We start from the raw sequence: 13,788 nt of genomic DNA, 5'->3' as shown, positions 1-13,788 counted from the left end.
AATGACTAGTCAATTTCGCGAGCGGTGCTAAAATCGCTGCGCTCGGGCGCTAAATTCCTAGCGCCCCATTAGCACCCCCCGGGGGCACTAACGGGAGGCGCTAACCAACCGAATTTTTCCCCCCAATTGTCTTTGGCCCATATCTTAACTGTCCCAATTTAATTAGTAAGTTCTGATTTTGAGAGTCATTTTTACATAAGAACATAAGAAATAGGAGCAGGAGTAGGCCAATCGGCCCCTCGAGCCTGCTCCGCCATTCAATAAGATCATGGCTGATCTGATCCTAACTGCCAATCTACTATCACAGAACCATCTCCTGAATCTAACAGAATTAGACACACGAAATAGGAGCAGGATCAGGCTACACGGCCCCTGGGCCCGCTCCGCTACCCACAGGGCCATGTCCGATCTGAACCTAGACTCATGTCCAAATTCCTGCCGGCTCCCCGTAACCCTTAATTCCCTTTACTTCTAGGAAACTGTCTATTTCTGTTTTAAATTTATGTAATGATGTAGCTTCTACAGCTTTTTGGGGCAGCATATTCCATGGACCTACCACCCTCTGAGTGAAGTAGTTCCTCCTCATCTCAGTTTTGAAAGAGCAGCCCCTTATTCTAAGACTATGCCCCCTAGTTCTAGTTTCACCCATCATCGGGAACATCCTCCCCGCATCCACCCGATCCAACCCCTTCACAATCTTATATGTTTCAATATTACTAATGCATCCACAATCCCTACCGCCACTTCCCTCAAGACCCTAGGATGTAAGCCATCAGGTCCAGGTGATTCATCTGCCTTGAGTCCCATTATTTTACCGAGTACCACTACTTTAGTGATTTTGATCGTGTTTAGCTCCTCCCCCCCATAGCCCCCTGTTTGTCCAGTGTTGGGATATTCTTAGTGTCCTCTACTGTAAAGACTGATACAAAATATTAATTCAGTGTTTTTGCCATCTCCATATTTCCCACCATTAATTTCCCGGTCTCATCCTCTAAGGGACCAACATTTACTTTAGCCACCCTTTTTCTTTTTATATAACTATAAAAACTCTTACTATCTGTTTTTATATTTTTTGCTAATTTACTTTCATAATCTATCTTCCCTTTCTTAATCAATCTTTTTGTTATTTTTGCTGTCTTTTAAAGTTTTTCCAATCCTCTATCCTCCCACTAGATTTGGCTACCTTATATGCCCTTGTTTTTAGTCGAATACTATCCTTAATTTCTTTACTTAGCCACGGATGGCTGTCTTTTCTTTTACACCCTTTTCTTCTCAGTGGAATATATATTTTTTGGAAGTTGTAAAATAACTCCTTAAATGTACACCACTGATCATGTATCATCTTACCCTTTAATCTATTTTCCCAATCCACTCTACTCAATTCCGCTCTCATACCTTCATAGTCTCCTTTATTCAAGCTTAGCACGCTTGTTTGAGATCCAACCTTCTCACCCTCTAATTGAATATGGAATTCAACCATGTTATGGTCACTCATTCCAAGGGGATCCTTTACTAGGACATTTTTAATTAATCCTGTCTCGTTACACAGGACCAGATCTAAGGTTGCTTGCCCCCTGGTCGGTTCAGTTACATACTGCTCAAGAAACCCATCCCTAATAGACTCAATGAACTCATCCTCAAGGCAGCCCTGCCCAATTTGATTTGTCCAATTAATATGATAGTTAAAATCCCCCATAATTATAGATGTTCCCTTATTACAAGCCTCAACTATTTCCTGATTGATACTCCGTCCAACAGAGTTGCAACTGTTCGGAGGCCTATAGACTACGCCCACTAGTGTTTTTTCCCCCTTATTATTCCTTATCTCCACCCAAACTGTTTCATTATCCTGATCTTTTGACCCAATATCATTTCTCTGTATTACAGTGATTCCTTCCTTTATTAACATAGCCACCCCACCTCCCCTTTCTTCCTGCCTGTCCTTCCTGATCGTTAAATAACCTGGTATGTTTAATTCCCAGGCATTGTCACCCTGCAGCCATGTTTCTGTAATGGCCACAAGATCATGCCCATATGTAGTTATTTGTGCCATTAACTCATCTATTTTGTTACGAATGCTACATGCATTCAGATAGAGAACTTTCAAATATGTTTTGTGACACTTAGTTCCTGCTTTTGCCCTTTTTATTACTTTACCTTTTACTCCATACCTTCTGCCCCTTCCTGACACGCTCTGGTTTTTAATTTCCCCACTGCTACCTAAGTCTATGACCTTCTCTGTTGTCATTTTTATTATTTGCTCTCTAGGAACCTCCCCCCCACTAGTTAGTTTAAAGCCCTCTCTACAGCCCTAGTTATATGATCCGCCAGGACTCTAGTCCCAGCACTGGCCAAGTGAAGCCCGTCCCAACGGAACAGCTCCCTCCTGCCCCAGTACTGGTGCCAGTGTCCCAGGAAGCAAAACCCATTTCTCCCACACCAGTCTTTGAGCCACGCATTTAACTCTCTAATTTTATTTGTCCTAGCCAAATTCGCTCATGGCTCAGGTAATAATCCAGAGATTATTACCCTTGAGGTTCTGTTTTTTAATTTGACCCCTAGCTGCTCATACTCCTTTAACAGAACAGGCTTCCTAGTCCTATCTACGTCGTTTGTACCAACATGGACCACGACAACTGGATCCACCCCCTCCCAATACAATACAATACAAATCGCTTTATTGGCATGATAAGGTACATCTTATGTTGCCAAAGCATCAAAATACATTTATGGTTGAACACATAAACGCGGTTCCATTCATACAGTGTATAAACAGGTATATCCCTGAGTTTATAAATATACATTCGCCTTGTTTATATATACTCTTGTCTTAGTTTACTGGTTGTCCCTCTGTTCATGGCAAGCTGTAACATAGTGTGCCGCCAGTGTTACACAGCTTCTCTCCTCCCCCAGTAGGAATGGGAGTTTTTGGTTGTCAGTCAGATTTCTGAATTCAGGGCATATTTGCGAGAATTTTTGGTAGAAATTCTCTCTGATGCCCCGATATTTTCCACAGGCTGTGAGGAAGTGCATCTCTGTCTCAACTACTCCCTGACTGCAGTGAGAGCATATCCTGTCTTCTCTTGGCAGCCTGGTCTGCCTGTGTCTGCCTTTTTCGATCGCTAGGCTATGTTCGCTAAGTCTGTACCTTGTCAAGGTTCTTCTCAGTTTGTTATCCTTTACCATGGTCAGGTAATCAGCTATGTTGTATTGTCTGTTTAGGGCCAAGTAGCAATTGAGTTTGCTTTGGGTTTTTGTTGTTTCTGCCCAATATGACAGATATTTTTCCTTTTGCTTAGCGACGATTGTGTTGGGTCGAATTCTTTGTGTTACCCTGTCACTGTCCTGGGACTGGTTATTGTTAGTATTGTTATTAGTTACTTTATTGAGTCCCAGGACTAGTTGACTGAGGGTATTCTTCTTTATGGTCAGCTCTTGGCATTTCAGGGCGTCGTAGTGATAGCATTGGGGGTTGCTCATTTGTAGGTGATTCTAAAATTTGGTGGCTCTTTTTTGGATAGTGATTATTAATGGGTATTGGCCTAGTTCCGCCCTGCATGCGTTGTTTACTGTTTTCCTTTGAGTCCGGAGGATACTTTTACAGAATTCCGCATGTAGGATCTCAATTGGGTGTTTGTCCCATTTTGCAAAATCTTGTTGTGTTAGTGGTCCCCAGACCTCACTGCCATAGAGTGCAATTGGTTCAATTACTGATTTGAAAATTTTGAGCCAAATGCTAATTGGGATTTCTATTTGGATTGATTTTTTGATGGCATAGAAAGCCCTTCTTGCTTTCTCTTTCAGTTCATTCACAGCCAGTTTGAAGTTTCCCGTAGAACTGATTTTTAAGCCCAAGTATGTGTAGTTAGTGGTTTGTTCAATTTTGGTTGTTCCTACTGTGAAATTTATTGTGGGTCCATGTTGTTTGGATCTTTGCTGGAACACAAGGACTTTGGTTTTTTGGGGATTTATTGTCAGGGCCCAAGTCTGGCAGTACGACTCCAGCAGGTCCAGGTTCTGCTGTAGACCCTCCTTAGTTGGTGACAGCAGAACCAGGTTGTCGGCATAGAGGAGGAATTTAACCTTGGATTCATATAGGGTGAGGCCGGGTGCTGTAGATTGTTCAAGTAGTTTTGCCAATCCATTAATGTAAATATTAAAGAGTGTCAGTGAGATTGGCGAGCCCTGCGTCACCCCCCGCCCCTGTGGGAAGTATTTTGTTTGTTTGTCTCCAATTTTAACTGCACATTTATTGTTTGTATACATTGATTTAATTACATCATATGTTTTCCCTCCTACCCCGCTTTCGATAAGTTTCAGGAATAAACCGTCATGCCAGATGGAGTCGAAAGCCTTCTGGAAATCTACAAAGCATGCGTAGATTTTGCTTTTGTTATGGTGAACGTGTTTGTCAATTAGGGTCTGTAGGGTGAAGATATGATCGGATGTTCTATAGTTTGGCAGGAATCCAATTTGGCTTTTACTCAAGACATTGTGCTCTTCAAGGAAGTTTATAAGTCTTTTGTTTATGATGCTACAGAATACCTTCCCCAGGTTACTGTTTACACAGATGCCTCGATAGTTGTTTGGGTCGATTTTGTCCCCACTTTTGTATATGGGTGTTATGAGTCCTTTGTTCCAGATGTCAGGGAAATAACCGACACTCAGAACCAAGTTGAAGAGTTTTAGGATAGCCAGTTTCAGTTTGTCGTCTGCGTGTTTAATCATCTCGTTTAGTATGCCGTCTGTCCCGCAAGCTTTTCCTGGTCGCAGGTCCTTGAGTTTTTCAAGAAGTTCTTTTTCTGTTATTATGGCGTCTAGCGGGTTTTGGTTATCTTTTATGGCCATTTCAAGCTTTTCTAGTTTTTTGCATATTTGGTGTTGCTCTGGTCTTAGTGTGTTTATCTGGTATAATTTTTCAAAGTGGTTTACCCATGTGTCCCCATTTTGAATGGACAAATCGTCGTGTTGTTTTTTGTGTAGTGTTTTCAAGTTGTCCCAGAAACAATTCGACTCAATGGATTCCTCCATGGAGCTGAGTGTATTCTTAATAAATTGCTCTTTTTTGGTCCTGAGTGTGTTTCTGTATTGTGTTAGCGTCTGACAATAAGTAAGGCGTAATTCCTCGTTTTCTGGATGTCTGTGTTTTTGGTTTGATAGTTTTCTAAGTTTTTTCCTCATATTATGGCAATCATGGTCAAACCATTTTTCATAGTTTTTTGTTTTGGGTTTGTTCTTGCGAGCTTTCAAGTTTGCATTTGTTGCCAAATTATCAAAAATATTGTTTAGTTTACTAACTGCCCGGTTTACGCCTTCTTTATTGTGAGTGTATATGTTATCCAGAAAGGTGTCTAAGAGAGCTTGAGTTGATGCATTGCTAATTGTTTTCTGGTATTTTTCCGTGTCATTTTTGGCCCATCTGTACGATTTTTTGGTGTTGTACAGTTTACTGGGTTGTGTTTCTAGCCCAGAGGAGATGTCCTTAACCCTGGCACCGGGTAGGCAACACAGCCTTCGGGACTCTCACTCTCAGCTGCAGAGAACTCTATCTATCCCCCTAATAATACTATCCCCTACCACTACAGCATTTCTATTTACTCCCCCCTCTTGAATGGCCCCCCGTTCCACGGTGCTGTGGCCAGGTTGCTCATCCTCCCTGCAGTCCCTGCTCCTGTCCCCACAGGGAGTAAGAACCTCGAACCTGTTGGACAAGAGCAAGGGCTGCAGCTCCTCCAGCTCTACCTCCTGGATCCCCGTACCTTTACATTTAATTTTCCCCCTGAGTTGATTGCAACTTTTAGGAATTCCTTTTGGAGTTATGGGAGTTGCTGGATGAAGAAAGTATGATAATTGCTTAACTGCAATTCTTGAGACTTGAGCACATAATCTCACACTCCAGTGTGAGGGAGTGCTGCACTGTCGGAGATGCTGTCTTTCGGATGAGGCTTTAAACCGAGGCTCTGACTGCCCTCTCGGGTGGACGTACAAGATCCCACAGTGCTATTCCAACAAGAGCAGGGGGGTTCTCCGGTGCTCTGGCCAATATTTATCCCTGAATCAACATCATTAAAACAGATTATCTGGCCATAATCTCGTTGCTGTTCCTGGGACATTGCTGTGGGCAAATCGGCTGTTTTACATCACAACAGTGTCTACACTTCTAAAAGTACTTCATTGGCTGTGGAGCGCTTTGGAACATTGTGAAAGGTGCTATATAAAGGCAACTTCTTCTTGAAAATGATTCATTCAATAATTGAGAAAACACGCATGAACTTTAAAGCTTTGCATTGCAGTCTGGAAATCACAGCAAGGAGGCACAATCTTTGCATGTGTTTCTTCCAAATTGCCGTTCTTTATTTGTAAGGCTAGCCAAGCCATTAAGCTGTGGGAGGCAGCTCCTGATCCTGCTGTAACCTGATTTTTCACAAGTGCACTTTGTAACAGCAATGACAGCAGTGGAAATTCTGCCTGACGTTCCTACTTCCTAGCCCATGGGTGCGGAGGGCAATTTCAGTGGCCCTACCAGCACCTTGGTGAGATTACAACATAAATTTTCCTGTTCAACATGATTCCACACCAAACCATGAAATAAATTTACTGACACATCAGGGGCATTCAAGCATCATATTTTTCAACAAACATCAGGGCCTAGAAATTCATTGACGCCACTTTTGGGGCGCTAAAGTGGGGCGTCCACTAAAGTTTGCGGCCGCCGCCAAATCTAGGCCACTTCTCCGATATTCATTAGCTTCGCCCTACTAGTTCGGGCGAGCGCTAAAACTGCTGTTGGACGCCTCTCTTTGGGCGCTAAGCCGGAGGTGGTGATCGATAGCGCTGAGGCCGGGCGCAGCGCAGGTGCGGCCATCTCGTGACTGACAGCAGACACCCTGGCGCCGGCCAGCTCTTAAGGGGGAAGGGTCGACTGTGTCTGCTGCCACGCCCTGGATAGTGGAGCCCTCCAGCTAGGCCTGAACACTGCTGCTGGACCCAAATAGCGCCTGAAGACATGGAGAAGGCCCGTGTACGTGCGCAGCGCTTCTCAGAGCGTGATCTGAGTGTGCTGCTTGCTGCTGTGGAGAAGAGGCGCCATGTTTTGTACCCGGACAATGGCAAGAAGGCGACGGTCCGCGTCTACAGGAGAGCCTGGAGGCATGTCGCCAGCAAGCTGTCAGCCAACAGCGACGTCCCCAGGACCGGTGCCCAATGCCGCAAAAAGTTAAATGACCTCACACGCATTGTCAGGGTGAGTACCCTTTCCAGTGACCTCCTCCTCCTTGCATGTGCACCTCACATTATGGGCAAAGGGACCTGAAAGCTCTAATGGCCAGCCTTCATCCAGCAGCTATGGCACAGGCATGAGCATCAATTGCACATTCTGCACTGAACACACTGGCCAAGCTATTCCACCATGGGAGGCAGTGCACACCAGATCATGGCGACACACTGGCCAGGCTATTCCACCATGGGAGGCAGTGCACAGCAGATCATGGCGACACACTGGCCAGGCTATTCCACCATGGGAGGCAGTGCACACCAGGTCATGGCGACACACTGGCCAGGCTATTCCACCATGGGAGGCAGTGCACACAAGATCACGGCGACACACTGGCCAGGCTATTCCACCATGGGAGGCAGTGCACACAAGATCACGGTGACACACTGTACATAGAGGCCGTCCTTTCTCTTGCAGGCCAAGCTGGCGAATAATCGCAAGAGCCGGACTGCGACCGGGGGAGGACGACCCCATATCCAGCCACTCACCGACCTGCAACATCGCATGGAGTGCCTCATGGGTGGCCAGGTGATTGGGCCCATTGCATGTGGAGATGCCAACCCTGTTCTGGGAAGCAATGGTAAGGACATCACCTTTTGCACCTCTCTCGTCCCACTTGCGCATCAGATCTACATCCTTTGCCACTGTCCGACCAATGCGCTGAATGCCACCACTCATGCATCCCGCACTGACGCCCTCTCCTCACTCTAAAGCTACTCTTGTGCCTTCCTGCTTTCAGATGGTCAAGAGGAGGTCCCTCAACTTGCCAGTGACAGACCCTCCGAGGAGGAGCAGGAGGAGGAGCAAGAGGAAGGTGGCCCATCAGGGGAACCCTCAGCCGCGGCCACCCAGGCCAATGTAGGGGACACGTCTTCCCTGGAGGGCAGCGTGGCGGAAGTGTCGAAGGGGAGGGGAGCTCCTGGGACCTGCGTGCTGCAGAAAGGCGGGAGGGGGGTGGAAGCTCGGCGGCCTTCTCCCCAGAGGGGGGATGCGTCGGAGGGGAGTCCAATTGCTGGGCCCAGCGGCCTCCAGCAACGCAGGAAGGGTCGGCCAGCTCGGCGGCCTTCTCCCCAGAGGGAGAGTCCGGCCTCCAGTCAGGAGATGCTCTTCGCCGAGGAGATGGAACGCCTCGAAGACTTGTCCGCGGACTCGGAGCGCTGGCACACGGAGCTCATGGCGGCAGTGGCACGGTTGCCTGAGTCCATCGATTCCCTCTCTCGGAGTGTGGCCGAGTTCAGGCCCTTAGAGGCCACCAGTCGGGCGGAATACCGGGCAGATCTTTCAGCGACTGGCCAGGTGATTAGTGGTGCCGTCCAGTCACTGGCTGCTCTGCTGCGGTCAGTGAACAGGTCAACACGGGCACTCACTGCTGCCACACTCGCTGTGTCAGCCAGGCATCGCCAGGGCACCCGGCGCGCTGCAGCAGCACATCGGTCTGTCCCTCGGCAGATTGGTGCGCATGCTGCAGTGCTGGCCCGGGCGAGTGCCAGTGTCTCAGGCGACCAGCGAGCGCCTGCCATCCGCCAGCTTGCCGCCATTCCTCCAGCCGCCACTGCCACTCCCCCAGTGGAGCTGCCAGGAGCTGCTGCAGCGACTGATGCTGGCCAGCCACAGCTGCAGCAATCAACAGCCGGCCGCTCGACGCCCAGACCTCGACTAGGCCGACCCCCAAGGGCATCTGCCGTCATGACATGTGCCCCTCAGGAGCCTGCCCCCAGCCTTGCAGCAGCCAATGGCCTTACTTTGAGGCGGAGCAGCAGGGCGGGCAGGGGCCACCCAAAGATGGCCAAGGCATCGCCCTAGCGGGCCAAATAGTCGAATGTGTGGCCATTTGTGTTTGTTTCTTGAGGCCGAGAATTGGATGTTTGTTTTTTGAAGGCCGATGATGTGATGTTTGTTTTGGACGAAGGCCGAGAATGACGGCCATTTTAGTTGCCCTATTTTGTTCATCCTCCCCAGGTTGTGGGAGCGACTAATGTGTTTGAGTGTTTTTTGGGGGTTTCCTCTGTTTTTGGTTTTCATGTGGGAAGGGCCCAGAGTTTGTACAATAAAGCATTTTATTTATTCACATTGTCCATGTTTGATCTTTGAAGTGTTTGTTGCCTTAACCGGCTGAGGGCTTGCGGAGTGGCTGCAATCATGTTCTATCATTGGCACAAGCCATTCCCTGACAGAGGGCCTAGAAGTGACGTTCAATAAGCCGACGACGGGCGGCCCTTGGACCTTGTGCGTCCCTCCTGGGCTGGTACTCCTCGTCCTCGTCGTCCTCATGCTCCTCCTGCTCCTCCTCCTGAGGTGGTGGTCCAACGTGAGGTGGCAGTGCCTGAGTCCTGTGGATAGCCAGGTTGTGCAGCATGCAGCAAACGACGACGAATTGGGAGACTCGATCCTGCGAATACTGGAGGGCTCCCCCGGAGCGGTCGAGACAGCGGAACCGTTGCTTGAGCACGCCGATTGTTTGTTCTATGAGGCTCCTCGTCGCTTGATGGCTCTCGTTGTATGCCTCTTCAGCAGGGGTCGTGGGTGCGCGGAGCGGGGTCATGAGCCAGGTACACAAAGGATAGCCTTTGTCCCCGATAAGCCATCCTCTTGGGGGAGGCTGTGCCTGGAACATGTCAGCCACAGTTGTCTGTCGCAGGATAAAGGCATCGTGGCTGCTGCCTGGAAAGCGGGCATTGACAGCTAGGATGCGCTGCCTGTGGTCACACACCAGCTGTACATTGAGGGAATGGTAGCCCTTCCGGTTGCGGTAATCCTCAGCATGCTCAAGAGGTGCCCGCAAAGCCACATGCGTGCAGTCAATGGCGCCCTGCACCATGGGGAAGCCCGCTATTCTTGCAAACCCCACTGCACGCTGCTGCTGCTTGTCCAGGGTCATGGGGAAGGAGGTGAATTGATGTCTCCTTCTGAAAAGGGCTTCGGTCACCTGGCGGATGCAGCAATGCACGGCGAACTGGGAGATGTTAGCGATGTCCCCAGTAGCGGATTGGAAGGAGCCGGAGGCATAGAAGTTGAGAGCCACCGTCACCTTCACTGCCACCGACAGAGACGTCCTGCGCATCAGCTGTGGCTGCAGATCTCTCTGAAGCAGCCGGCAGATGTCTGTAACCACCTCCCTTCGGAATCGCAGCCTCCTAACACACATCGCGGCAGACATGGTCAGATAGGAGGTCTGCTGGCGGTATACCCTGCGTGGGTAAGGCCTCAGTTGGCGACGCCTGTTGCCCCCTCTGCGTCTAGCCAGGGCTGCCACTCTCTCACGGCGTCTGTAAGCCCTTCTGGCATAAGGCTGAAATTCAGCGTTGCCACCCAATGCAGCCCCCATTATATGCTGGCAAACACTGAGCTCTGAATGAAGGCTAAGATAATTGGTAAGCTCTGGCCTGAGCCAAAAATACCTGTCCAAGTGTTGGTCCAAACCAGTAAACTCTCCTCCTTGGTCTCTGTCCAAAAAACCGTTGCACAAGAGTGAATGCTGCAAAATGGCTGGCCTTTATACTGCTGGGTAAGAGCCCTTTAATTAGCGCTCTCCCCCGGCCCGGCTGGCCTGTGTACCGTTCCACTTCACAGTCGCTCGGGACGCCCGGCGCACAATGGGCCGGCGCGAGTGAAGTTCCGGTTTGGGGCGCACAAAGGGCGTTGCACTATTAAATGACGTCATGATCTGCGCGCGCAGCAGGGCGCACGTTAAGACTTTGCGCCAGCGCTAAATGTGTCCTGAAGTTGGGGAGAGGCGCAGATCGCGCTGCGCCCGGGCGATAAGCGCCTAGCGCTCGAGATCTACTCCCCCTAAGGCGCTAACGGCTGGCGCGCCCAACTGAATTTCTAGGCCTTTGTCCCTTAAATTTCATGCTGTTTTTCTTACAGCTCGTGAAGACAACATTCAAATGAGGCCTTGCATACGCTGCTCTGATCCAATAACGGCAAACCGCAAAGGCAAAGAAGCGGGAGCAATAAAAGGCAACAGCCAGACACCACCGAAGAACCCAAGCAGAGTAGCAAACGTTAATGGCACCGCACCAAAGCCCAAGAAACACCGTAAGAGAGACAGGGACCCTACGTGTGCCTGATCTCGTGGTAAGACAAATCTGAAAAGCATTTTATAATAATCATAATATCTCATAGAAACATAGAAGATAGGAGCAGTAGTAGGCCATTCGGCCCCTCGAGCCTGTTCTGCCATTTAATGAGATCATGGCTGATCATCCAAATTCAGTACCCTGTCCCTGCTTTCTCCCCATATCCCTTGATCCCTTTAGCCTTAAGAAATATATCTAACTCCTTCTTGAATATATTTAATAAGTTGGCTTTAACTGCCTTCTGTGGTAGAGAATTCCACAGGTTCACCACTCTCTGGGTGAAAAAATTCCTCCTCATCTCAGTCCTAAATGGCTTACCCCTTATCCTTAGACTGTGACCCCTGGTTCTGGACTCCCCCGCCATCGGGAACATCCTTCCTGCATCTAGTCTGTCTACTCCTGTTAGAATTTTATAAGTTGCAATGAGATCCCCTCTCATTCTTCTAAACTCTAGCGAATATAAGCCTAATCGACCCAATCTCTCTTCATATGTCATTCCTGCCATCCCAGGTATCAGTCTGGTGAATCTTTGCTGCACTCCCTCCATGGCAAGAACATCCTTCCTCAGATAAGGGACCAAAACTGCACACAATACTCAAGGTGTGGTCTCACCAAGGCCCTGTGCAACTGCAGCAAGACATCCTTGCTCATGTACTCGAATCCGCTCGCTATGAAGGCCAACATACCATTTGGCTTCTTAACCACCTGCTGTACCTGCATGCTTCCCTTCAGCGACTGGTGCACAAGGACACCCAGGTCTCGTTGCACTTCCCCTTTTCCCAATCTATTGCCGTTCAGATGATAATCTGTCTTCCTGTTTTTGCCACCAAAGTGGATAACCTCACATTTATCTACATTATACTTCATCTGCCATACATCTGCCCAATCACCCAACCTGTCCAAATCATACTGGAGTTTCTCTGCAACCTCCTCCTCTTTAAAGAATGCCTTGAAAATATATGTGCAGCATACACCATAAGTGAGTCAACTAGAGAATCCCAGCGAGTCTGCGAGGTCATCAGATTACTGTATTTTTCCACTTATTAAAAAATAATTTCTGTTCTCTGTACTAATATTTCTGAATTGATAATTTTCTTTTCTTTGACCATTTTTGGTTTTAGGACACGGGTCTTCAGAAGGATGTTCATATTTTACTGGTGATCTCTGTGAATGCATTATTTTTTGAAGGGGTCCCACACATAGGAAATTATGATAAACAGAAACCTAACCCAATTCCAGTGCTCCAGCCACACACAACATATTGAATTTTTGTGTCCATTCACTTGCATTTTGTAGAATAAATTGTCTCATTCACATCCAGTATACAGAATTTGAGTTCATTGACACCCAGTATATAAAATTTCAGTCTCCATCCATACCCATTGTATGGAATTCAGGGCCTTATTCGCACCTACTAGAGGTAATTTTGAGTGTGTTCATTAGTGTAAAATGGATGATAGCGAATCGACAGGCCGTTTTACATCTCTCCGATTCTTATTTCTGTTGAAGTCAATTACCCCCACTATATGAAATTTTAGTGTCCATTTCCATCCAGTATATAGAATTGTATTGCCTTCTTCACATGCAGTGTATAGAATTTAACTGCTTATTCAGATGCTGTATGTTGTATAAAATTTCAGTTCCCTAGTCACACCCACTGTGTTGAATGTCAATTTCCTTTTTACACTCAGTGGATTGAATCCATTGCCTATTCACACCATGTGTACAGAATTCTAGCACCCATTCAAAAATACTGTACAGAATTCTAGCACCCATTCAAATTCTCTGTACACAATTCTAATACCATTTATATCTAGTGTGCAGGACTCCAATGCTCCATTTCAGCTATCAATTTCTGTCTATACTTCACCAAAACTACACATTTGATCACATTCTAAATCTACATTACACAAGTGCTTATATAGTTATGGTAAATCAAGTTATAAAACTATGCTAACTTAAAAGTGATAACAGTTGTGATGGATAACATTCTGAGTAATATTTTCATATTCCTGTGAATATGTCAGTAGTAAGCCTGCTATTTATGCTGTTATCCTGCACCAAACACCATTTGATACAATGGACTGTATTCCAAGTATGTACTTTTGTCTAATGCTGTTATGGTTGCTGAGTTTAATATAATAAAAATATAACTAACTCCTTTTTGTTTTAAAAATGTGTAAATGATGCAGTGCAGTACAAAAAGCTGCATGAGCTTATTGTTTGCATTAATTAGTCCCTCAGAGGCTTTTGCTGCTTCTTATTTTGGGATATTGACCAGACACTGGAAATCAATGAGTAATTTATCAACCTATAATTTACACAACAAGAAAAGCTATTTTCATTTTTAAAACATACTTGTTGGACTAAGCACTATTTTTCATCCACTCTTTTTCTGTTCTATCTCATGCTGCAGTAAGACCTGCAGGCGCTGGA

At 47.1% G+C, this 13,788-nt stretch overlaps 1 protein-coding gene across 3 annotated transcripts in view; it reads left to right on the top strand.

Annotated features, from left to right (window-relative positions):
- LOC147116266 (tapasin-related protein-like) overlaps nt 1-13,510 on the top strand; it is a 41,279-nt gene extending 27,769 nt beyond the window's left edge. For 2 of the 3 annotated variants that reach the window (XM_085991037.1, XM_085991035.1), the window contains one exon: nt 11,141-13,510. In XM_085991037.1, the coding sequence (XP_085847163.1) occupies nt 11,141-11,343 (203 nt within the window). In that variant the 3' untranslated portion in view covers nt 11,344-13,510. The remainder of the gene's footprint in view (nt 1-11,140) is intronic. The other variant, XM_085991036.1, reaches the window with a different exon arrangement.
- The last annotated feature ends 278 nt before the right edge of the window (nt 13,511-13,788 follow it).

This window comes from Somniosus microcephalus, chromosome 6, assembly GCF_052327205.1.
Source record: "Somniosus microcephalus isolate GS21.2 chromosome 6, FLI_Smic_1.0, whole genome shotgun sequence".
Lineage (NCBI taxonomy): Eukaryota > Metazoa > Chordata > Chondrichthyes > Squaliformes > Somniosidae > Somniosus > Somniosus microcephalus.
This window is presented reverse-complemented; position numbering and strand designations above follow the sequence as displayed.